General features: G+C 39.1%; 1 protein-coding gene across 7 annotated transcripts in view; it reads left to right on the top strand.

Moving 5' to 3' along the window:
• The window catches only part of TEAD1 (TEA domain transcription factor 1), a 151,523-nt gene that overhangs the window by 67,625 nt on the left and 56,490 nt on the right, over window positions 1–27,408 (top strand). For 3 of the 7 annotated variants that reach the window (XM_039536325.1, XM_039536326.1, XM_039536324.1), the window contains exons 3-5: window positions 15,240–15,304; window positions 18,437–18,499; window positions 18,589–18,651. In XM_039536325.1, the coding sequence (XP_039392259.1) occupies window positions 15,240–15,304; window positions 18,437–18,499; window positions 18,589–18,651 (191 nt within the window). The remainder of the gene's footprint in view (window positions 1–15,239; window positions 15,305–18,436; window positions 18,500–18,588; window positions 18,652–27,408) is intronic. The other 4 variants (XM_039536327.1, XM_039536329.1, XM_039536328.1 and 1 more) reach the window with 2 other exon arrangements.

Below are 27,408 nucleotides of genomic sequence, written 5' to 3'. Positions count from 1 at the left end.
AACCATTCTTTCTTTAATTTCTCCCATGTCACATCATGCATATATAAGGTTTGTTTATAAATTGCGTAGGGTATAACATGGTAATTCAACTGCCTGTTTAACCAAAAACAAAACAAAAGGGAGGTTCTTCTTTGAGTGCTTGCTCAGGTCCATTCCATTCTAGGTGTGTGCAGGCCCACGTGCACAGTCACCTGAGATTTTTGCTTCAGTGGTATCTGTAGGGCTGCTGAGGCGTCCCCTTGAGAGCCGCACTCATGTGTCGGTATATTAGGCGCTGCTGCCCCTATGCCCTCTCAGTTCCTTCTTACCGCCCATTATGGTTGGTCGGAGCACCTTCCCCTTGCCTTACACGTGGATAGCAATTTTCTCTCTAACTTTCGTTGTTGTTAGCTTTGTACATAGATTGTAGTTTCACAGGTTTTTATGCAAGCCAGGACATATGCTTACCAGTCTTCTTTCCAAGACTTCATAAGTCAGAAGAAGAGTGCAGATTGCACCCTCGGGACATCAAGAGGGTGCTGATCTTTTGCATAGAAAGGACCAAGTCATTCCATAAGACGACACAGTTGTTCGTCGTGGTGGCAGACAGGATGAAAGGCTTTTCGGTGTCCGCCCAGAGAATTTCATCATGGATCACCATCTGCTTCCATTTCTGCTATGATCTGGTGCAAATGCCTCCACTGGTGATTGTAACTGCGCACTCGACCACGGCGCATGCCTCGTTGCCTGCCTTCCTGGCCCAGGGGCCGATTTTAGACATCAGCAGGGCCGCTACCTGGTCGCCCATCCACACGTTTGTCTCATTATGCACTTACTCAGCAGGCCTGTGACAACGCTGGCTTTGCTAGAGCCGTGTTGCGAGCTGCACAGCCGTGAACTCGTAGCCCACCACCATAGATAGTGCGTAGGAGTCATCTAGAATGGAATCAACATGAGCAAGCACTCGAAGAAGAAAAAAGGGTTACCTACCTTTTTGTAACTGTTGTTCTTCGAGATCTGTTGCTCATGTTCAATCCATTACCTGCCCTCCTGCGCCTCTGTTGGAGTTGCTGGGAAGAAGGAACTGAGAGGGCATAGGGCCAGCGGTGCCTAACATACCGACACATGAGCACGGTATTCCAGAGGGCGCCACTGCCGACCCTACAGATACTGCTAAGGCAAAAATCTCTGATTATGCATGTGGGCGCACACACATCTAGCATGGAATAGACATGAGCAACACATCTCAAAGTTATGAAAGGTAGGTAACCGTTTTTTCCAATCACTCACATTATTTGAATGAACTGCACCCTTATACTTTCTGACAAAGTAATTTACAAGCATGTACTAGTCAGCAAAATAAAGGTGTGCCTTATCTGTCAGAGTTGTCTGGCAAGAAGGAACCGAGGGTGAGGGGAGTGCGCAGCTCCCCTTATAGCGCGATATAGAGGCGTCACTCCAGGGGTTGCAGCAGTGCTCCACCCTACGGGTACTGCTAAGGGGAAAACTTCCAGCACCGGTGCACATGGCGTGCACGCACACCTACTGTGGAATACACCTGAGCAACACATCTCGAAGATCACCAGTTACGGAACAGGTAACTGTCCTTTACTTAGCTCTGCAGTGCTAACTCTCAAAGCCATACTTTACAGTAAGGAGTAGCATCTTGAGTTTTGCAACAGCCCTACCTAAGTAACAAAAGGATCATGCTTTCCCTCTCCCTTCAGGATGGAATCCTGCAGTACATCTAGGGATACCTTGCAGCTGCTTATTTTACATCAAATGGCACAGGATGGGGTTAATGGTGTAGGGCTGGTATTAAGGAAGCAGACACAGAGGATGATCCTGGAAAGGCTCATATTGTACCTGGAAGTAGAGACCAAGTCTAATCTTTTTCTCTTTAGGATAAAAGGGATGAAATATTCCCTAGTTTAGGTATGTTTGTGAATCTCTTGTGTGTGTTCATAAATAGGAGCAAATATTTTTTTATACTGAAGCTAGAACTATATTTCTAGCTATAAAATCTCTACAAGTTGTTACTCTGTGTCTGTGAAATAACTAGAAAACCAGGGTTGGATAATTCTCAGTATCTTTCATACCTTGGTCAAATGTTTCTCAACTTGGCCCATATGCTGTCAGAACCTGTCATCACATGTAAACGGAGTCCAAAGCACTTGATATGTTTAAATATCTATTTGCACCTGTTGTGAACACAAAACATCTTCACTACACCAAATAATTCATAAGCTAAATAAACAGCTTTTGCAAACAACTGTGAGCAACAGCCAGGACTATAGAATCTGAGGGGCTGGAAATGAAGGCAGCTCACACCGTCATCAATCTTATGTAAATTAATCCCCCGCCCAGAGCAATAAGATAGGCATAACAGTCCTTTGCTGAGGCATCTGATATTTACCTTGTTTAAAGACCCATTGAATTTGGTCAGAATTGGAATCACTAAACAAGGGAAGTGACCAGCTCTCTTACAATCTCATTATAGTAAATGCTGAACTGAAAAATCATGTCAGTTTTTTCCATTTGTAATATCGTCCTTGAAAGAAATCTACCTCCATAATGCCATGGCTCTGTTCGGCATTAATGTCACTATAATATACAGCAGAATGTATTACCAATTAGACCATGGATCACCACTGGGGGTGTAAACATATGTGCAAGGACATATTTGGCTGTGCAATGACATTATTTTTCAAACATGCTGGTCACTGGCTGCTAAACCTTTGTATGCGTCATCCATGCTCCATTACTTTCGAAACTATGTGTGCTTGTATTTAACAGACAAATCTCAGGGGAAGGACAGATTTCTCACAACCACCTTAGTTCAGGCCTGAGTTCCTCTGTTGTAACTCCCTTCTGTAGGAGTGGCCTCAGCAGGACTCTTCACTTCACCCAAGTGGGTGTGTTCTCTTGTTGTGTCAACACTTTTTGCACTTCCATACCATATGTGTTTTCATTGTTATCTTAGCCATATATATTTTCTCTTTTGTTAATGTTAATTCTTAAAGTTACAGCGAAGAGCAAGCCTTTCATTATTCTGTTTTGTGCTGTGAGCTTTTGAATCTCTAGACACTACCACCATGTGCTATAAATATAATTGAAAGAAATACATATGGGTTATTTTGAACATCTCACCTTTTCAGCTGCTGAGTCATAATCACGGATTTGGAACTCAAGAAAGCACTGTGTGCAAACTTTACAACACCTGAATGATTGTTTCTTAAATGAATATATTTTCATTATAGTTAGTTTACATTCCTCGGTATTTTTACTTTCTTGCATATGCAGGTTATATATGTGCAAAAATTAAAGAGCGAATTTCAAAATCCAACACATACAATTTAAATGTAATCTTAAAACATTTTGTCATGTAAAAAAATCCCAGAATTTAAATATTTCTTATGGAACTAAAAATGTTGCTTTTTTTCAACTGTTAGTATGACATTTACTTCATCATTCTTAAGGACTACCCAAAGAAGGAAAATCAGCACCTAAAATTTAACCTCTGCATGTTAATATTATTTAAATCAACTGTAATTCCACCAAAAATGGACCTTCTCTTTCCTCAAGGGAACAAACAGAACTGAAACCACCTACTGAGAAATTCTATTTTGCTAATTTTTATCTATTGTGATGCAAATAGTGGTTTTAATCCCCTTAACTCATCCATCATGCATGACAGTTCAGCCAGTCTATTGTCTGTGTAGTTGAAAGATTTCTGTCTTTTTACTAGTGGCTTTGGGCAAAAGTCTTCTTGTTTTTTAACCTGTTTGTGCCATGCAATATTAGCACTACTACAGAAAGTAATACAATAATTCTATATACACTAAGGTAACATGAATATCACTTAAGCTGCTCACAACTAGGTTGCTAAGATTTCCTATCATAGTAGCAAAAACAATAATAGCTCTTTAATATGTCAGATTAAGGATATGTATGTTTTATATAATCTGTTAAACATCTTGTAGCTGATCCAGATAGGTGCAAAGGGCAGGTTTGGGAATTTCTTTCTCTTTCATTGGATATTCTGAAACCTATAAATTGCCATTTGTTTTAAATGCATTTTTATGGATATAATAAAATACAGTTTATAGTATGTAGCAAACTATATAATTACAAGGTGGCAAATGAAATTCAATATAGCTTTGTTGTCGTGTTTGAATTTTAATTAAACCAGGCGAATAGTAAATTATAAATGCGTCTTTTGTTGGGACGAGTGACATTGACAAAATATTAATCTAATGAATTGTCATTTAAACTAGCTCAAACTTCTCTATACCATTCTTTGCTGTCTTTGAAATATTTATTCTGGGTGTCCTTTAAAGACCCAAAAGAAAAGAATAAAATTTGAAACCCACATGAAATTGCTTGTATGGAATATTCCATGATTTGAAAACATGCCAAGCAGAATCCAATGCATCTCATTTGTGTCACTGAAGACCTTTTTGAACCAGATGTGTTTGTGGTTACTTAAAAAAAAAAAGTCTTTAAAACTGAAGCTGGGATAAATAACAAGCTATTGAGTGCAAGGCCTAATATTAAAAGGATAATTATTCCATGTATCCTGTTAGGTCATCTCCCTTTTGCTTTGTAAATTATTTTGTGTTACTGCTTAAATCTGAGATTACTAGGGTTTTGGCTATTTTTTAAATAACCAAGAACCATAAAAGGCTCTTTTCTTTAGGAACATAATTGTATTATAACTTCAATAAGTTATCAATATAAGTCCATCAACATCCAGGAGAATTGTTTATATTATTCTGTTTCCTGGGCCTTGTCCTTTTCCTGTCTTGCGGGGGTACCCATTTTTACAGTACACTTTCCTAGCAGTTCATTTGTATATAATTAAACTTTAAAGGCTTATTATAATCTTATTTGTTAAAAATATAAAACTAACTCAGATGATTCTCATGACACAAACAGCACCCACCTCAAGTACCCCATGATCATAGTGTTCTCACAACTCCTTCCTATGTCTATCTCTTCCTCCTGTTGTTCCTGTATAAATTTAGGGCCACATTCTGCACATCCTTATGAGTTCACTCATGAGCTGGCTTGTGTGTCCATGGAGGGAATAAGGGTATGTAAGACATCCCATTACTTCCCTATGTTGGCAGCCTACACAGGTCACAATTTAGGGGAAAAAGCAGCCATTGATCCACTCTCCCCCATCTGCACAAGAGAGGACATGGGTAGGGGCATGGACAGAACGTTGGTTTCAGCCTTGCAATGATGAGTGAGCACAGAGGAAGGAATATTCTCTGCCAGGTATAGGTATGGTGCAGATTACGGTCCCTGTGGAACCAGGGGGAAGCAGGCCCCTATTCTGTTCCTAGGGCAGCACAACTATGCGCTGCCCCAACTCACATTGTTAAGTGCTAATCAAGCTCTAGGCGTGTGATCCCATTGATTTGCAAAATGGCTTTTCAGAATCTGGCCCTTTAATTGTAAACTCCCTGGACAGGGACTCCATCTTTGTTTTGTGAAGCACTGTATTTATGGTGCTCTTTAAATAACAAATGAAAGCGGGGAATTTAAATGATTGTATTCATCAGATAATTTGGAAATTCAAATTATCTTCCATGTAAAAGTGAAAGATCACTCGCAACTTCACCACAGGAATATAGCAAATATTTTTTTGTACAGTTCATCTATATGAAATGTGATTTGTGGTTTTGAGTGAATAATTATGTTACAACTTGGGTAACACTTAGAATATTAATAGCTTTATATTTCTGTAACTGTTGTAAATGAATTTGAAAAAATCTCTATTTGATTGGCTGTAAATATTGTCAGCTCAGAGGTTAAATTCTGTTGGAGTCACTTAGGGAAATTCATCTGAAATGCAAATATGACAGAAAAAGCAAAACAATATGGCAAAGGAATATTTGCTGACTTAAGAGCACAGGATCAACACCAATATTTTTCCAGTGATGCTAAACCTCTTGTAACTGCTAAATTGGATTTGTAGTTGAATGAAGTATCAGCTGCTGTTGGACAAGCCCATAAAGGCAGGACGGCTGGCCTTTTGTAGGCAGGGCTTAAAGGACGATTGATATGTTTTAGCACTTTTGGGATTATTGTGATTAAGAGGAAACCATTCTGAATGATAGAGAAAAGGGTGTAAAAATACACAGTCCACAGCTGGTAAGCAGCATGTGTTTGCTATGAGGGGAGGTCACGACTAGCTGATCCTGCTGGTTCTGGAGTTGATTGACAGATAAGAAAACTTGATACTATGGAGCAGGCTATTTCTTTACGAAATAGTGCTTTAGTATATAGAAAAATAGCACAAAAAGTAATTAGAATCTGCGAAATTTTATGCAGTAATTTGTCACTATTATCAAAAAACATAGTGAGCTGAATGCTTAGAAATATATAGCTGCAAAATTCCAAATATGCTGTTAAAAATTCAAACAGAGAAAGGATTTATTTATGTCCAGTTGTATAAGAACCCTACTCAGGACTTTCAAGGTTGGCTTCTGTGTTTTTGCATTTTTCATATTTTATATACGAGTGAAATAAAACCCATATTGTGATACAATAGAAAAAACTATGCTAGATACATGGAAATGTTAGGTGAATTTGTAAACTGTTAAGCATCTGATGAGTATGAGATATTCATGTTCGTATAATTTATGCAATACAGAAATCTTACATTAAAATAGCTGTTTTATTTTTAATAAACACCTGCCCCAGAAATGTGTCCGCTTTTTCATCTTATCTCCCTCTCCTCCACTTGGAAATTTAGCTTGTTTAGTTGATTGCTTTTTTTAAAGCGACCATCTGAATGCTCACAAATATATATTCAAATGGCTGGAGCTCTGACTCTTTTTAGTGGGCCTGTACCTCTTTCAAAATTTGAGTTTAGCATACCACACAGGAAAGAACACAAGCTTGCCAACTCCTGCTGAGCGTTTTTTCAAGCCTGTGAAAAGAATGAATTATTCAGCAGTAAGCATGCTTACAGCTGGCCATTTGGGAGCTTTGATGTGCGAATCAGGCGGTTGCATGAATGCCCTTATTGTCATGTTATGTGTACACAGTGTGTGAATTATTGAAAATAGTGAGGCCTGAGCCTCATCTGGTAGAGATTACAGTGCAGGCATGCTGGGTGAAGGTCTGTAATTGAAAATCCCCAGATGCTGTTTATTTGGCCTATGTCATGTGACCTTCTGCAGTAAGCTTGTCTGAACAAAATGCTGCCTGCATAGGAAGCAGAGCCCAACCCCCTACCCTAAGCCTTCTTAAAACTCAGTATGTGGATGACTTAAACACCTGCCCTTAATATTTTTAAAAGCTTAAAATAGATTTGCCCATAACATTTAAATAGAGGATGTCTTACTTGCGCATTTAAACTGTTTAACCAGTTCTTGACTTTTAGCGCTCTTTTATCTACAAGACGCTTCTTGTTAGTTAATTTGGCTTTACAGTGTCTTTAGAAAACACCACATACACTTTTGGGCAAATGCTCCAAGAGCTGCATTTTATGCTTGCAAAATGGAGTGGAAAAGTTCAGGGCTCAATCCTGCAAAGTGCTGACTACTCATGTGAAGTGCTGAGCACCCTCAACTCCCACTGCCATCAATGAGGTGTACTCAGAATCAAGTTCTTGTAGAGCAAAACAGCAAATAGAGCCCAATCCACCTCCCACTGGAGTCAGTGGAAAAAACTCCCAGTAACTTCAATGGTATCTGGAGCAGGCCCTCCTGCACGACAAAACAAAGAGGCCAAATCCTGGTTCCTTTATTTACATGAATTGTCCAAGTGAAGTTTGTAAGAGGTCTCACATAAGGATTTGGCTTTGCGTCCTCAGTCAAGGAAAATTCCCATTGACAACAAGATTTGGTCTAAGGCTGGGTGCTCAGAACTTTTAAAAATCAGCCCTCCTTAGGGGGTTCTGGTTGGGCAGTCAAAAATTCAGGTACTCGAAAACCACTAGATACTACTGAAAATCTTGGCCATGGTGAGAATACTGTTTTGGGTATGAAATCTTTGTAAATAAATGTTTGTAATCAGGTCCTAAACACAGAGCAATACCCATGCATATATCTGAAATACCATTTGTTATTTGGGGAAATTAACAATATATAGTTACATAAAAAGAGGAATCTCAAGTTTGCTTATTTTTTCATTCTAATTATTTGTATTTTGCTACTGAATATGAGAACTTTTTTCATTCCCTAGCCATTTTCAAGTTATTAAAATGGTTTAATTTTCTATACTTAATATATTATTTATTATTAGCACACATATTTTGAAGGCAGCTATTATCGTGGGCTTTGGGTGCAATGTTTTAATTTGTGTCATTAACTTTCCAAATAAAGAGATTGCAAAACTCCACACTGCCCTGCAGCTATAAAGCTAGAGGGCACAGTTCATCCCTGCGTTTCTTCCAGTTCTGCGCTGGTGTAACTCGACTGATTTCAGCATAATACTGGAATGATAGATCATGCCTAGAGAATGGAATGAAACCTGGCCTGCTAGCTTATGGGGCAGATCCACCACTGGTACAAATTGCCATAACTCTGTGGCAATTTACCCCAGCTGAGGCTCTGCAGCTGAGTGTCCATAGTTTCAGTGTGGGTGTGTGAATTTCAACTGAATCGTGAAGTGTGAATTATGGAAAATACTTTTTTCACAACTATTTGAAGATAAAAATATTTTGAAAACAGAATGTTGCTCCATTCGTGTGGTATATTTGTGTGTGTAGATATATGCTGCATAATAATAGTGTCTGCTAGTGCCACAATTATTAAGAGTTTTCTTTGCATTGTATAGCATACTTATATCAGAAAGATTTGAAAATTCTGCTTTCCCGTGGAGAATAGAAATCTCTTCAGAGTGAGTGCTGTCAACTTCCATGTAATTTAATCTTTCATTTAAATAAAAAAAGTCACTAACCCTCATGGCTGTGAAAGAAATATTTCAAATTTGTTCCAAATACAACTAATACACTGATGTCTTCCTAACTCTGCAGGGAGAAAAGTTTGATATGCTACTGTTTTCCAAGTAGTTTCTAGAATGAGTACAAAATATTGCTCTAGTTTTAAAATGTATCTTCCACTGTATCAACCAAGGGACAACTTGTAATTTTTTTTAAAGCTTATTTTACAGGTGGGTCTGGAAGAAGCCTACAAACTTGAATTTTCTTTTTTTTAAACAAACCCACATCAAACATTCTTTTAAAAAAATGAAATTTAATCCCCCATGGTCTTGGCCCTTTCTGAGGAAGGGAGGCTTTTCCTCCAGTCTCCATATCCCTTGGAATAGGCTCAGTAAGATTCCTCTGCTCTGGAGATGTGCCTTATCTCACTGGGCACCTTCCCAAGACTGTCTGATACCTGAACCAAAAAATTCCAAGTAGGAGACTGATTCTCATAACAAAAGACAAGAAGGAATAGAACATTTCCAGTTCATGAGCGTGAGGTTTCTTTTCCACTTGGCAATCTCCATAAATATTATTTTTTACCCGTTAGGAGAAGGGTGGAGAAAACATTACCACAAACATACTCTTCTTGGAGAAGCACATACATATCTAATCAGGGACACTGTGCAACTCCTAGGATTTCTAATATCTGGTGTAGGTGGTTCCTTGAGTCCCATTTTGTTTCAGCCTCTTGCTACTTCAAAAAGACAGGGTGTGTTTTAGGAATATCCTGTCTTGCCTTTTTTGCTTCCTTAAAATTCCCTCCATTTCCATGTTTGGTCAGTTTCTGACCCAGTCTGATTTTGGAAAAAGAGAGAATGTGTTGCTTGGCAGATAACACAAAGACCCTAAACTTTTATTTGGAGAGTTCTAGTTCCTTTCATGTGTTAGGCAATGTTTATTTTACAGGTGGAGTCTAAGAAAGGCTTAGTTAGTTAAGGCTTCTCAGATAACACTGGCTAGACTGATATTGGTATGTTATTGAGACTTCTAAGGCAGAAGTATCTTCTTCCCTGATTAGACTTGGGGCTCATTTCTCCCCTGAAGGAAAACTATGGCCATTAGAAGATTTGTAAGGTCTTGGTTATCTTGTATGCTCTGTTGCTTAGGGTTTGTCTCACTACAACTGTTAGCTCACATTACTACATTCAAGTAATGGCACTCATGCAAGAATCAAGCTATCCTAACATGAGAGAGAACAACCAAACTGCGAAGCAGCACTCTAGTCACCCATGCCCCAGGATGGGCCAGCTAGCTTGAGTATTGAGCACCACTTAACTCAAGCTATCTATTTGTGTGCAGATGGGAGTCAGATTAGGGGTAATGTTTGAATATTAGCCTTGCAGTATTTGGTGGGTTTTTTAAAAGCTTCAGCTCCTGTCAGGTGATTATATGACCATCACAAATTTCATTAAAAAAAAGTGTCTAGCCCTCATGGTTGAGGAGAAAAGCTTGAAAACATGACCACTAAACGGTCAAACCAACTTTGACTTAAAAATCATGACAATTTAAAAAAAAATCTTATTTTTTAATACTTGGGTGTGGCAGTATTAGATCAGAGGAGAATTATGTACAGATCATAACAGTGTTTTAAATGAAATAATAGAAATGCCTAAAATTTCTTTCAGGTGAATTACTGCATCTCAGCTTCAACAGTTTGGATAATATTGAGGGGGTTGTGATTCTAAATACCACAATGAATGTATAATTTGTGTGTATTAAGACGTGTTATTGTTCATGCTTATTGATTAGTGAAATTTTCCTCAGGGCAGGTGGCAGCTTGGGCTCAATCAGCTCTGCTCAGTTCATGCTCAGTGGCTCTAAGCTGTCTTTCCATTCCCCTTTACCCTGACTCTGACCAAGGACAAAAATGTGGTGATAGTTTAGAATGGGGGAATGACTTGGGGTGCTGGTGAATTTAGGCCAGATGAATAGATTTAGTTCTTGAGCTGGTATGCCTAATCTTAATATAAAACTCACTCTAGATAAGTAATCTTCCAGAGTATCAGCAAAGGGCCACGTTTTAAATATATTTACACACAGTGGTACAAATATATATTCTGAAGTTGTTTATCAGCTCCTTCCTCAAGTGTGACTTAGGCCAACTGCCATGATCTCATGAGGACTACTTCATTGGCTAAGGAGTGATGAGAGCACTCTACCCCCACACCAAGCCTGTCATGAATGCAAAATGTGGGGCTATAGAGCTGATGATGCTGCCTTTACACTAAGGATTTTCTTACATGATGGGAATCACCAGCTTTCCCTCTAAGGCAACTTTTTATACCTTGTTGCACTGAAGAACTGGGCCTGAGTATTTTATTCATGTATTTATTGAAAGATGTATAAGTGGCTCCCATTGCTTCCACAGCAGGCCACCTCCCCTAGTTTAAGCAAAAGGTGCACTTAAATTAAGTAAAATTTCCTCACAGCTTGCCACACTGAAGAACACATCAACTCTGTTAAGTCCTGGCCAAACAGATAAACCATACACAGCTCCCTGAAGTTTGCCAGGTTCCAGAGCCTTTGCACTGTTCATGTTCCCTAATTAAAGACCGTGATAATCCTTCACCCTCCTTGTTCTCTTTTCATTTCTCAGCAGTTTTTCACTCACTGTATTACCCTAATACATATTAAAGGGACAATGTGGATGTGTAGGGGTACAAAACCATTGTGGGAAGATTGCTTGAAGCTGCTGACCTGGTGTATCTGCAATATAGTGTGTTGAAGACATTGTTTTATTTGTGTTTTCCCTGCCCTTTCCCATTGCTCAGGCCTCAGTCTCTTGACCATTCACCCACCTTTTACTTCTAGATGATCTTTTCCCTGTTTTACCACGTTAGTGCTGTTTTCTCCATGAATTGTGGCTTCAGAGCAAAACTAGACCATTTTCCTTCCCTGGCTGACAATCATGGAACAGTTGTGCAGTTAGCTCTGTTATTTGGAGTATCTGGTGTTATCTAAGGTCGTGGGATGCTGCTACAGAAACCAAATATCATCCTCCATGTTGGAAGGCGGGGCTCTGGGTTGCAGAAAGCAGGCTGCAGTCGGCTCTAGGCTCTGGGTAGTATTATATAATGTTTAAATAAAAATAATGTAGCTGTTAAAAAAAAAAAGCTGTCCATATCTCCTACATAGGGAGACCAACATAGAGGAGATGTTTTGGGCTCTGAATGACAGAACTATTAGCAGGACTTTTACTCTTTTGCTAACTTGCTCAGTAATATAAGATGTGTGAAGACTGCTAGATTGACAAGGACTGTCCATTTTGTTGTATCGTATAAGTGCTGCTACTCTTGATTTTGTTGCAATTTGATTGTGTTGGTAGTGTAACATTTAAAATCTCCTTCCAGAATTTTTAATTTAATAATATTTAATTAATTTTTAATTTATATTTTGGCTAACACCAAAGAATACTTGAGAATTACTCAGGATAATAGGACAGGGCTATTGTTCCCTGAAAATAGGTTGTACCGTCCTGACATAGTGCGTTGCAGAATTGCTGTCAGGGATCTGTTTTCAGCCTGCCTAATGATGAGATTTTGCATCTAATTAGACAGCTAACTGCTCATTTGGCTGATTTTGTGTATGCAGATTTAGGCTATTGTGTAACTATTTGCACGTATAAAATTTGGTTTTTGAAGTTTGGCCTTAAATGTCCTGTAATGTAGTCACTAACTTTGCATCACCACCGTAATTACTTATTCCAGGTAGCTCTGACATGTAGTCCAGGCCCAAACTGAAGGGGAGCAAAGGGAGTGCAGATCCACTTTTCACATTCATCTATCTATGCACAGAGAATATGAATAAACTACAAAAGGGACGGGAGTGTTCCACTGCTGGAGGTGACACTTTCCAGAAAAGATGTAAAATTAGGTTTAGAGTGGAAGGTGGTGGGGAAGGCAGGGGCGGGGGGGAGCCTAGTTTAAATAATTGTGTTATGTGTAGGCCCTCCCAGAGAGGATGGGCAAAAGGAGCAGTTTCCCCTAGACCAGTGGTCCCCAACGCGGTGCCCGCGGGTGCCATGGTGCCCGTGGGGGCATCTTAATGCGCCTGCGTCCTGGACCCCGGGAGAGCACCCGCCGAAATGCCGCCGAATTTCAGCGGCATTTTGGCGGGGACGCCTCTCGATGACGACGCTTGTCGCCAACAAGTGATGTCATCGAGAGGCGTCGCCCCCGAATTTCGGCGGGGATGCCTCTCGATGATGCCGCTTGCCGTCGACAAGTGACGTCATTGAGAGGCGTCACTCCCGAACTTCGGCGGGGACGTCTCTCGATGACATCGCTTGTCGATGGCAAGCAACGTCATCGAGAAGCGTCGCCGCCGAAATTCGGCAGCATTTCGGCGGGTGCTCCATTGCCGCAGTGGTCCTTCGTCTGGCGCCTGCCAGGGGACCACTGCCTTAGACTCACTATTTGAGAGGGCCCCCAAGCCCATGGAATTTGAGTAAGTGGGCTTGTGACCTAGGCCAGGGGGTCACAGAGCCATTCAAATTTGGCTCAGCCGAACCCCATGCACCAAGTCACAACATCACTCACTCGAGTTTGGCCTGGCTGCCCACCCCCCATCATGAGTGGTGCTGTGATCCCATGTGCCAGGTTGCAACACCTATGTGGAACCAGGCCCAGCCCCTCAGGCCTGTAGCTGAGTGTGGGGCAGGCATGTCTTTCCAACATGCCTCCCTCCCCACCAGCCTTCCCTCAGTGTTTTTGCACTGATAATTTTTTGGTTTGGGTGATTTAGTTTTAGATTTTACCCTGGCCCAAAAAACTTGTGTGTGGCCCTGGTTACATGCTCCATTTAACAGGTGCCCCTTCCAGTGTAGGTTCCTTATTTAAAAATGTCTGTATCTGCCCCCACAACAGCAAACCAGTACAAATTTGGATATCTGTCTGATATGGACATAACAACTAACTGCACCTTCTAGTCAGACACCCTGCTAGCTAACTTCAAAGTGACCCAGTGGGTGGTGAGACTAGTACCTTAGTCTTCAACCTGCAATTAAAAAAAAACCTCTTTTAAGTCCTCTCATTCTCACTGGTACCTTGCTTATTTTACCTTGTGTTTAACACAAACATGACTCTAAATTAGCATAACATTTGTTCAACATGGTGAGAATAATACAGATCATGTGGAGATTATATTATATAATATAAAGTGAAAATGAATAGGACATCATAGAAACTTCATTAACCTTGATGTCAGTAATGTTTAGGAGGGAGATTTTTAAAGAAAATTTTAGTTGCATTAAACACCATGCTCTCTGGCTGAGAAAGCAGACCAACTTTAGACTTTGAAATCCTGTGTTCAAAGAGTATGTTTAAAACTGAACTAGAGTTTTAAAATAAGTAAGTGTGCTTATAGTCCTCTATTAAGCAAGTTATTTAAGCAGGTCAATGCAAGAACTTGTTTGCTTAAAGTTAAGTATGTGCCTAAGTACCTTTGCTGAATCAGGATCGGAGCTTCTTTCATTGGAGGATCTCAAAGCACTTTTACAAAGTAATTATCCAATCATCTCAAAACCTCAGCAAGGTGGATATATTTTCTGAGCCTCATTTTAAACATGGGAAACAGACACAGAGTAGTTAAGGCCAAAATGTTCGCACCAGAATTCCAAAGGTAGGAGACCTAAAGATAGGGTGACCAGATGTCCCGATTTTATAGGGACAGTCCTGATTTTTGGGTCTTTTTCTTATACAGTCTCCTATTACCCCCCACCCCCGTCCCAATTTTTCACATTTGCTGACTGGTCACCCTAACTAAAGAAGAGACCAGATTTTCAGCTTGAAAGTTGTAGCGGCATTAGATCCTCTGGAAATTATCTGCTCCTTTAGATGTCCAAGTTTATAAACTGGCATTTGGAAATTTTGGCCTGTGTGTCTGTCTAAAATCACAGAGCAGAACTTGAGAAATCCACAGCAAGCAGCCACCCTCTCTTAAAACAGTGGGAATCAAGGATTACAGCCACTAAGGAGCTGCACAGTCACTGGGACATGTGTCTTCAACTTTTCACTGTCTAGTTGAGGTTTCCATTAATGTGTTTGCAGGACTCAAGTAGGATTATATTTTATTTATATACATATACTTGTTTGTTATATACACATTCCTTAATACAGAACATTACAGACAAGGTAAGAAAAGTAAATGATAAAAATATTGATGAATGCCACTTCTATAAATGAAAATCAGATTATATAAAAATCAGACTATCCTCACATTTGTAGATCTTATATTTTTAAATCATGCTGTTTGATAGCTCCATTTACAGAATTGTGGCTGTTTGGCCCTCATTGTAAATTCTTCTTCATTTCAGGTAGGAATGAATTGATAGCCAGATACATCAAACTTAGAACAGGGAAGACACGGACCAGGAAACAGGTAAAACAACCCAGTTGGAAAGTGTGCATGTCAGCGAATGACAAAACGTGGCATTTTTGGCTGCAGTGACTATCAGTGATTCAGCCCTGTTGAGATAATGCATTGATTTCACTGTTATGATTAAGTATGTGCTTTTTAAAAATTCATTGTTTGATCTGTTCATCATTTCAGTGACCATTTATTGGGCACATTCCATATTAATCTCTCTACATATGTAGCTATTACCTCTTAGTGAAAAGAGCATTTCATAAGTCAAACTAACATAAGCCATATTCATTCTTGCATCATTTGCATATAAAGAAAATATAGAATTTAACCATTGTTTTCATATGGTGAATAATGGAACAATTAAATGTCTGGCCACTTCACCTAAACAAGAAAGTTACTAGCTGTGGATATGAAAAATAATAAATAATGAGTATTCAGAGGACTCGTTCTACTCATGCTCCCTATTCATGGTCAGTGGGTGAAATAGAGTTGTTTCCATAAGAGCTATGGGTGCTGTTGTTCTGTAACCACAATAAGATTTTGTTCATAAGTAAGTCAGCATAAACCTCTACCAGTCTTTAATCTTTTTCAGAAGATTATCACATATCAGTTAAGTTATCACATATGACTAGATCCTTTAATTGTTATAGTCACAGTGATTAGCCATCTCACAAATGCCCACATAACCTTTGTGTAGTTTGTGTTGAAGTTACTAAACTGGTTCACTAGTGTAAAAAGTTTGCAGATTACACAGTCCCTTTCCTTCTTTAGCTTTGAGCACGAGCTTCCAGGTCTCCTTATTAGTGTGTGTTATGGGGGAATGGGGAGAAGGGGGAGAGGCTTTTATTCAGGCACGCAATGAGTGTTTTGTACTGTGGTGAAAAGTAATGCTGAGTCAGCACAAACGAAGATGGCCTGCTGCCAATGCTCATATTTAAAGCACATTGAATTGGGTGACATTTTCCCCCGGGTGATGTTCTTTGTCAATTAGGAAGCAATATAAAGTACAAGGGATGAAAAAAAGCCACGAGGAAGGAGAGAAACTGCAATTCCTAGAGACGGAACAAACACCACATTGACAAAGAAATCCATAGCAAAGGACTAAAGCTCCAAGTTCTCTTTTGTTATACCTGGACAACCCCCATGAACTTGGGGTTGCACAGGTGCAGCTAAGAGCACATTACAACTCAGTGGTTTCAAGTACATGACCAAATCCTCAGCCAGGGTAAATCAGCCCAGCTCTATTTAAATCAATAGAGAAATCTCCCACCCCCACCCCCACCCCATATATAAATAAAATACATCATGAATATTTTGACGCACTACTTTTGAGAATCTCTCAACAAATTAAAATTAAAAATTGAAATTGCAGAATTGTGCATACCATGTAACCTTTGACACCATTATCTTGCGAAACTGAAAACAAAAATTACCATTGTGAAAATTATGTATGTATGTTGAATTATCAACTTGCTTACTAGTCTGAATAACTACAGACTCTCATTCCTGAGCTGCTTCATTAAGAAGCCTAGTAAAGTTGGCCCTCAGGGATCAGAATTTGTTTACATATTACAATACGTTTTTCCCCGTAACAAACATGTGTTGCTTTAAGATATTACAACAAAAGGATTTTTCTGAGTGATGATAGTAATATTTCCTTTCCCCCTCCTTTTATCTATCAGGTCTATTTAGCTTCAAACCTGTTCAGGGATAGGAGCTGTCTCTTACTATGTATATGTACAGCACCCAACACATTAGGGCCCCTGATCTTAGTTCGGAACTCTAGATGTTACGCTAATATAAACAATATGGTGGTAGAGAAGTTTCTCTAGCAATTTTTGTTATTGTTGCAGTTCAGAGAAAATCATATTGGGGCCTGCAGGGGGCTGAGCAACACCTGGAGGTTCTAAGTGCCCTCAGCTTCTGTTTAGATTGGTTGCTCAGTAGCTTGGCAGGATTTAAAAGTATACCTGGGTTCAAAAAATAACTAGATAAGTTCATGGAGAATAAGTCCAGCAATGACTATTAGCCAAGATGGTCAGCCCCATCCTCCGGTGTCCCTAAACTTCTGACTGCCAAAAACTGGGACTAGATGACAGGGGATGGATCACTCGGTAATTGCTCTGTTCTGTTCATTCCCACTGAAGCATCTGGCACTGGCCATTGTTGGAAGACAGGATACCGAGCGGGAGGGATCATTAGCCTGACTCAGCCTGGCCGTTCTTACGTTGTTATGCTTTAACCCATCATCGCAATGGATTTTAATACATATGAATGCAAAACATGAATGCAAAACATGGCCCCCAATCCCTCCCTCATCAGTCAGGCAAAACTTCCAGTACAATTGATCCAGTATGGGACTGGGTCTCATGCTTGCACATATTTTTCACTGACATAGTGCATGTAAAGACAGTGGGCCACATTCAGACCTGGTATAAATTGACTTCAAAGGAGTTGCTTGCACTTATTATCAATGTGGTAGAAGCATGACCGATATTCATATTATAAAGAACTGCAGCATTATTTCATGTTTCTTTAAGACCTATAGTATGTCAATATTTTATCAGTTATTAACAAATGTAGCACTATTAATGAGCTCAAAACACAGCCTTGGTGTAATCATTTGAAGTCATAGAACACGATAAATTATTGTTACTATTTCTTGATGCTTTGTCAAATAAAGTCTCTCATTCAATGCTTAATGCTACAAGGGCCTGATTCTGCAAACCCTATGAATATGGTTAGTCTTATTCATGCAAGAAGTCCAGTTGACTCTTTGCATGAGTAAGGACTCTTTGGCTGTCTATAGGGGTCGTAGGATTTTTAACAAAAGAGCAAGTGGTCCACACCTAATTGGTTCTCTCCTGTAAAAGACTATATAACTTGATAGATTAAACTTTTTTCTCCTTAGTCACGTCACTGCAGTGATGGCCTGTGTTATTAAGGCTTGGTGCTAAGAGCTAGGCATCTGGCTGGGAATATAGTATCTTTAACAGCAGAGCTTACTGAAGATGCAAATAACTTCCCCCCACGAAAAAAAGTAATTTAAAAAGATATTTTAAATTTGATTTCCTTTTTGTTTTTCTTTTTCTTTTCTTTTTTCTTTTCTTCTCTCTTTTTTTTTTATAAATCTGAACAATGTAGGTGTCTAGTCACATACAGGTCTTAGCAAGAAAGAAAGTTCGAGAAATTCAAGCCGCCATTAAGGTACGTTTGGCTTGCCCAGTTGTAGGGGGCTTTTCATCTCCATGGTTACAGGCTTTTCCTTTGTTTTCCTCCCTTCCCCTACCCTGCAGGTGTCTAGTCACATTCAGGTTCTTGCCAGAAGGAAATCTCGTGATTTTCATTCCAAGCTGAAGGTATGCGCTTTTCTGCTTTTGGGCTTGTGGTTGCTATGCGTTTCATTTCCTGTTTTCCATGGTGATTGGTGAATGCCTGGTGCTGTGATTCTTGTAACCTAGTTTTCTTGCATGTGGTAGCTGTTTACATTTCTTTGTGTTTAATCTCTGATTTCTGCACTAGCATCCATATTAAAAATTTTAACACTCTCCAGATACAAAGTGAGCTACTCTTTGTAACTACTCAGCACGTAAACATGATTGTTTTTAACCTGTTAGTTTTTTAACAGCTTAGTACTAGATTGTTAGTGTATTTAAATAAAAGAAGGGTTTTTTTTTCTTTTGTACACTTGTACACAAAAAACATTTCCACAGCGGTAATTGGGATTGTGATGCTTCTTTTCTATTCCAAAATGCTTTTAATCTGTGCTTTTGAAATGCTTTCAAGAATACTTAAAAATAGATTATTTACTCTAAGTGCCAGACAGTATAGTTTTTAGGATTGCTTTAGAAACTGCAAGCTGAAATTTCCACAGTACAGTCTAATATAACTTTAAATTAACTACTGTACATGATTCCCCGAAGATATATTCCTTTCAAAGTAAAATATTTACATTTATCTTAGTTAATCTTTGGAGATTCTCAATCAGCATCATGTTGGGGGAATATTAATATGTTTGTTTAATCTGACTTAATGGAATTGTACATGTTCCCATTTTTCCATGAAAGATCTACCAAAACTAAAAGGAACCTCTTGGAAATTATTAATAAAGGTCTTTGCACATTTTCCAAGGGAGATCTTATGTTACTTTAAAGTTGTCTGACATTACTTAGAAATGCAAGTAGGTTTTAGGGGTTTTTTTTTTGTTTATAAAAAGCAAAGAAATTTGTAAATCTTTTATTTCCCCCTTTCCTCCCCATTCTTTTTGCTGAGTTGTTGTGGGTTGTCCCCCCCCCCCCCCCCCGGCTATGAATGAGAACAAATCATGTTTTTGTTCTAGCTGAAAAGCAAAATATTTCAGAAAGTAATTTCACAATACAAAGTGGTGAGTGCTGGGGAAGCTTACCACAATCTTGAAACTGCAATATGTAAATAACAGACTGGCTTTATAACAGGCCTACTTGATAGAAGCATTTGGTTTTCAGTGTGCAGTGGGCAGCATGCTGGCAAGCTTGTATGGCTGTGGTGGCTGGCTTTTTAGCTGCACTGGCTAAGCAGTTGGGTTTGATGAAGAACTAAGGCAACTTAAACATACTGCTTTTTAACCATGGGTGCAATAATACAGAGAAATGTAGCAATTTAGGCCAACATGATCAAAACTGAGTGCTTAAAGTTAGGTATCTAAACCTATATCTAATCATCTAAATAAGTGGCCTGATTTTCAGAGGTGCTGAGCACCTGAAGCTCTCATTGACATAGATAGGAGCTGTGAATGCTCAGCAGTTTAAAAATCAGAAAACTTAGCTCTGTATTTAGGTATTTAAATAAGAACCTAACTAAAAAATTGGCCATAGTGTTTGGAAAACTTGAAAAAATATTTTTGTCCATACCCTAAAGCAGTGGTCTCCAATCACGCACCCCTATCAGTAAAAAATTTTTTTGAGCACACACCCTCTTCCATGCACCCTGAAGGATCCTCTTGCGCACCCCACTTTGGAGACCACTTTTCATATCAAATATGAAAAGACACTATTTTTAAAACAAAAATATTCTTTATTACTGCACCTGCTTTTCGATTCCTACTGAAGCTGTTCACAGAGCAAGGCAAAAAACTAAACTCCAGTGATACTTAAAAGTCCCCTTTCCTAGTTACCTTTCTGTAGGCACTTACCATAAATTGAGCTCAAAAAAGTATCCTGCTAAGACTGTTGGTTTTAAGGAGCTGTGTAAAGAAGGAACAGTCTGCTAGTACAACAATGTATTGTGTAATGGTTTCTTTAATTCCTACACTCTCAGATCCATCAGTGCAGATTGATGGATTGCAGCTCTACCTCAGCTGAGTAACAAGCAATGGACTAGTGAAAATTAGGCCACCCTTCTGGTGCTAAGAATTCCCTCCACACTCAGGTCTCACTATCCCTGCAGCTCTACAGAAGACATTCACTTCAAGTCTGTGGAAGAATTACACAGCAAGGATGGAGAAAGGAATTTTTTAAAAGGGCAATTTCAATTTTCACAAGCCCTGTGAAAGGGGCAGCAAAAGGAAGGAAATGTGTCCCTGAGAGGCACAGTTCCCTGCACTCTCTGTTTGCTCCATGGTGGAGGAATTAACCAATACCAGCAGCAAATTGTGACCAGCCCCCTCTTACTAACACATGCAGGATCAGGTATGCTTGCCAGCACATTGAGGGGAAGGGGCAATGCCAAGACTCTGCCTATTTCCCCACCTAACTGCCTCAAGGGAAGTATTTATACTGTACTCAGAATACTGTCCTTATATGACTGGCTTTTAGGAGGAAGTGACACAATTTGACACCTCTCTTCAAATTCCTTGTTCAGAAGAGTGTCCAGCACATTGAAAGGAAGGAAGAGGGAGAGGGGCGAAGCCCAGACTCTGCCCAAGCAGATGGTCCCTCACTGCCATCTTGTTGCACTTGGCATTTCTGTGTCTGTTACCTGGCTCCTGCTCTACCTGCACAATCATCTCTTGACAAATTAGAGCTGCCAGTTCCTCCTCTCCCCCGCCACCACAATGGAGGAGCTGAAATTTTTAAAAGAAGATGATACAATTTCAGTGAGGAACACATCTACTGCTCTACCTCCTCATGCAGCTGAAACCACTCACTCAGAAAAGGAAGAAACTTATTATTTTGGACCTTAGAAGAAACTTCAACCCTCTAGATAATTTGTATTAGTGGAATTACCTGACTTATGGAACAACTAAAATTTCTATATCTAACCACCCATGCTTCCCAACATATGCTGAAAATTACCTTAGGGAAACGTTATTTGTTTGGGGTGGAAGAAGGATTGGATACTTCTTGGCAGCCCTGATTTTACATTTGTTTGTCCATGCTACAGTAAAGACCAGTTACTTGTATTTTGCTATAACCAGATCATCATGTGTAATATCATCTTTTGGGTTTGTATTAGCCAGCACATGAAAAACAGCCAGTGTCAGAGCATCTGGGGTAACAAGGGAATGCAGTTATCCTGTATCTCACACCTATATTATCCAGCTGTGCTATCTATTGGCGAATCAAGTGGTCCAGCACTGAGCAAAGGCCAAAGATAACTTTTATATAATATGCTATGGGTAGTGTTCAGGAGACCAATTGACATTTAAGACAACCTGTGTCTGAGCATCACGTTTCTCAACTACAGTGTGAGGGGAAAATCTTCTTGCTTTTGGAAAGAATTCAAATATCCCTTCTGTCTGTCCATAATTATCAGTTCAGCCAGAGATGGCTGATGGCCTTAGTCTCCTAGGTCTCCTTTTCTCTTGCCTTGCCACAAGATTATTCCCTAAACATTCTTTCACTTACAAAATTCCCTTGCAAAAATCTGGTAGTATGTTGAGGAGCTGCTGTGTAGTTGCTTTGTTGCTATTCCTATAGGCATTTGGGGCTGAAATGAAAACTGGAAAATAGAATCATAGAAATATAGGGCTGGAAGGGATCTCAAGAAGTCATCAAGTCCAGCCTTCTGTGTTGTGGCAGAACCCAGTAAACCTAGAGCATCCCAGTTTATTGCACTGGTCTTTATTGAATTTCATCTTGATGAATTTGTATCAATCTCCAATTTGTCAAGGTTATTTTGAATTCTAATCCTGTCCTCCAAAGTGCTTGTAACCCTTCCCAGCTTGGTGTCATCTGTAGATTTTATAGGCATACTCTCTACTCCATTATCCAAGTCATTAATGAAAATATTTAATAGTATTTCAGACCCAGGATTGACCCCTGTGGAACCCCACAAGATATGCCCTCCCAGTCTGACAGCAAACGATGAATAACTATGCTTTAAATACGGGTTTTCAACCATTTATGTACTCACCTTTTGGTAATTGTATCTAGACCACATTTCCTTAGTTTGCTTATGAGAACGTTATGTGGGACTGTGTCAAGATATATCAAATCCATAAAATAAAGGCATATGTCCACAGCTTCCCTCCACCCCCATATCATTCTTTAGGCCAGTAATCCTGTAAAAAAGAGAAAATAGATTGGTTTGGCATGATTTGTTCTTGGCAAATCCATGCTGGCTATTCCTCATAACCCTATTGTCTTCCAGATGTTTGCAAATTGATTGTTTAATAATTTGTTCCAGTATCTTTCCAGGTATCAAAGCTAGTTGACAGGTTTGTAATTACCTGGGTTCTCATTTTTCCCCTTTCTAAAAATAGGTACCAGGTTTGCCCTTCTTCAGTCTTTTGGACCTCACCCATCCTCCAGGAGGTCTCAGAGATAATTGCTAACTGTTCCAAGATTGCTTCTGCTAATTCCTTAAGTACCCTAGAATATATTTCAGCAGGCCCTGCTGACTTGACTACATCCAATTTATATAAATATTCTTTAACTTGTTCTTTCCCTATTTTAGCTTGCATTCCGTTCCCTTATTTGTTAATGTTAATTGTGTTGTGTATCTGGTCACTATTAATCTTTTTAGTGAGGACTGAAGCAGAATAAACATTAACACCTCAGCTTTCTTGATGTCATCAGTTATTAGCTTTTCTTCCCCACTAAGCAGAGGACCTCCACTTTCCTTCCTATTTCTCTTGCTCCTAATGTATTCTTATTCCCTTTATGTCCCTTGCTCATTTAGTGCCTTAGTTTTTCTGATTTTGTTCCTGCATGCTTGTGCTATTCTTCTGTACACCTCCACAGCAATTTGTCCATGTATCCACTTTTTGTAGGATTCCCTTTTGATTTTCAGGTCATTAACGAGCTCCAGATGGAGTCATTTTGGCCTCTTACTATTCTTCCTATCTTTCCTTCGCATTGGTATAGTTTGTAGTAGTGCCTTTAATATTGTCTTCTTGAGAAATTGCCAATTCTCCTTAACTTCTTTTTCCCTTAGATTTTTCTTCCCACGGGACCTTACCTACCAGTACACTGAGTTTGTTAAAGTCTGCTTTATTGACGTCCATTGTCCTTATTCTGCTGCTCTCTCTCCTTCCTTTCCTTAGAATCATGAAATCTGTCATTTCATGATGACTTTCACCCAAATTGCCTTCCATCTTCAGATTCACTACCAATTTGTCCCTGTCGGTCAGAATTAAGTCTAAAGTAACTGTCCCCCTGGTTACTTTCTCCACTTTCTGGAAAAAAAAGTTCTATTTTGCCATATTATTAGTTAAAGTCCCCCATTATTACCAGGTCTTGTGTTTTGGATATTTCTTTTATGAGTTATTTCTAAAGCAAATAACATAAGTATCCAAAACACAAGACCTGGTAATAATGGGGAACTTTAACCCCCCCCGCTGCCGAAGTGCCGCCGAGGACCCGGTACAAAAGTTAGTTACTGCCTACTTTACAATAGTAAAAAAACAGGAACTAAGGTCACTGGGACATCTCCCAGAAGTCCAACACAGTGGTTATATGCAAAAAAAATTATTAGCTGGGAGTGGGCCAGAGCCAAGACCAGTGGATCCACCACTACAGTTATATAGGCCTGAAGCTCTGGATCTTAGATGTCTACTATAGACATCTTCCTAATTTGGTGGTCTATAGTAGATATCTAAGATCCAGAGCTTCAGGCCTCTAGAACTTGGTAGTGGTGGATCCAGTGGTCTTGGCTCTGGCCCGCTCCCAGCTAATAATTATTTTTGCGTATAACCATTGTGTTGGACTTCTGGGAGATGTCCCAGTGACCTTAGTTCCTGTTTTTTTACTATTGTAAAGTAGGCAATAACTAACTTTTGTTCCCAAGATACCTTCAGGGTTTAATTTAAACCAAGAGATCATTCTGCCTACCTAGCCTTTGCCTGAATCCAGCCAGTGATGGAGAGAGAGAGTACTTGGCACTCCTGCTAAGGAATTTAAGGAATCCAATTAGCTGTTCATCCTCTGGCAGTATTCTAGGACTGGATGTAAAGATCACAAAGCTATGGTTACTCTAGGAATTGGCTGGCATATTGTTGAAGCTTACGTGATAGATAATATTTCTTACCCACTCCTTGTAAAGGCTGTTTGTCAGCATCCTCTTCCTGAATAGTGAGAGGAAAGCCTCAACGGAAAGTATTTTTGAGGGTGCAGTATGGTTGTCTTTGTAATAATTTACCAGGCACAATGCCAGGAATCGCTCTGGATTGGTGGATCTTAGCGCGCAGGAAAATTTTTTACCTGTAAACGTTGTTACTGCATCTCAAATACACCAATCTGGAATGTCCCACAGATCTTGCCAGGGAGGGTAATGCATCCTATTTCCTTAGGCCAGGATTTCAAATATTGTAGGTTTTTTTTTAGGGATCTTAGCCTCCCCACCCCCACCTTTAAAATGTTTCTAAGGTTATGGAAGCCTCATGGAGAAAGAGGCAAGACAGGGTGGGAGAATGATGTTCCCTTCTCCATACTAATGGTGAACTGAATCCTTCCTCCACATTAAAAAAAACAACCTACTATTGAAGCCAGCGGGAGTTTTGCCTAAATAAAGAGCAAGGATACAGAATTCAAGAAAAAGTCCATACACCAGTATCCACTCCCATCTTTGACTTTGATTTTAGATATTCTTTCATAGTATAAGATTAATTAAAAGAGAAGCAAAAAAGAAACATTAAAATGCCTACAGTTCACACGTATTACATGTTTTAAAATCCATTATTCTACATTCCACATTGAGGGATAAAAAAATATTGTTGACAATTATAGAATGCTAAAGATAGCTCTATACTTTTTAAATGAACAATGATAAAAGCCTTGAAAAATTCCCTTTGATGTGAATGGAGTCTTCAGCATTTTGAAATACAATAAGATGGATTAATTGCTACTCATTAGGCAGCAAGTTGGGACAGCTTTGAATGCGCATTCTCTTCTTGGCATTAGCTATTGCCTGGCTGAAATAGCCAGCTTTTGTATTTACTACTGTCTTCTCTAATAATAAGCAAATTGGAGAGCAGGGCTAGAAACATTCAAGTGCTCTCTATCTTTTGTCCAGAACAATTGTATAGTTTCACGATTTGTTTATCTTTTTGGAGCTACAGCTAATAATTGCAAAGGTTATTTGAATCAATACAATATATGAGCAGAAATAACATCTGCAAAATTACTTATTAGGAAACTATTTTATGTCAGTGTCTTATGCTATACTGTAAAATCCATTTTGTGAGCAAATTGCTGTTTCTTTTTCACCACATCATATTTTTCTCCTACAAGAAAAGTTTTGTCTCTAAAAAATCATTTGATAGGTTTTAGGGCTTTTTGAATGCACATGATCTTTTGTTGCCCTTAATTTTCTTATGTCTTAGATATTTTTTCAAAATCCATCTAGTCAATGTGGGATTGAAAGCCCCATTTATCATTCTAGGATAACAGATCCTTTTTCTTTTAGTAGAACTACAGTAAACTGATTGATTATTCTGCTGTTTATGTTGGATTAAACGAAAGTCAAGCAAAAATCCTAATGCTGGTTATGTAAAACTTGTTTTACCCTATGTTTCTTTTAATGTGTTTAAATTTGTAATTTGGATGTAAAATGGATGATTCTGGAGAATTGTTCTCTGCTAATGTGACAGTGATCTACATTCCAAAATAATGTGTGTAACATAAACCCCAGGGATTTGATTCATTAAAAGTTGTATAATCCATTTGTTAGATTCTGATAATTTATCCCTTGTCCATGTGTGTGTGTGCGCGCACACACACACAGACACCCACCCACCTACACAAAATCTTTCAAAAGGCTTATAACTGCAAATTGGAGACAGCGAGCTAAAAATTGCAAGACCAATTCTGAGCTCATTGGAAAATCTAGTGATTTCAATAGAATTCCAGATTTTTTACTGGTATGACTGAGCTCTAAATCTAGTCTAGTGCTTCTAACTATATATCACAAAATACAAGAATTTGGTAATGGGAGAAAAAGAAGAGAGGATTTTTAAAAATAAAATCCATGATTTACTTCAGTGTCATTCTTGAGCAGTAGTAATCCCATCAGAGCTCATAAATTAAGTAGGGTCAGGGCAGGTCAGTACCAGATGGGACTCATCCAAGAAATACCTTAAGCTGCTGCAGGAATTAATGTTAATAATGCTGTAGGGAACCTCTTCTTCTGAGTCTACGCTGAACCAATATCCCAGCATAGCACTGAAGGAAACTGCACCACTGGTTATTCTGGTCCAAATCCTACTCTCATTTACCCCAGTGTAAATATTTGTAACTTCATTGACTTCAGTAGGGCTATTCCAAATTGATAACCAATATTCAAATTGATAAGAAGTAAAATCAAGATCCTGATGCATTGTGGTCATTAAAGATCCCATGGCATTCTCTGTTAGAGTAGGCCATGTGTCCTGGCCAAATTCCAGTTTGGGTAATTACTGTGATCTGCCTGCCTAAATTCCCCCTGCTATTTTAATTGGATATAGTATTCTTCACTTTCTGCCTAAACTGTTCTGACTGTTGCTATGTATTATTAATCAGTTATTGTGTTTCACCCTAGAAATGTCTGCATTTCATTGATGGACAAAGTGATCACTTTTGTATTGGTTAGCCATTGATGTGGCTATCCATGCTGTTGCAATTTTTTATTTATTTTTAAGTGAGCTAAGGTAAATATGGCCAGTGCTTCATTTTCTGATCCAAGTAAAAAATGAACCTTAAAATGGAGATTTATTCCAGTTT

This window comes from Mauremys reevesii, linkage group 4 (genome assembly GCF_016161935.1).
Source record: "Mauremys reevesii isolate NIE-2019 linkage group 4, ASM1616193v1, whole genome shotgun sequence".
NCBI lineage: Eukaryota > Metazoa > Chordata > Testudines > Geoemydidae > Mauremys > Mauremys reevesii.
The sequence above is the reverse complement of the archived record's forward strand: the minus strand, read 5'-3'. Positions and strand labels throughout refer to the sequence as shown.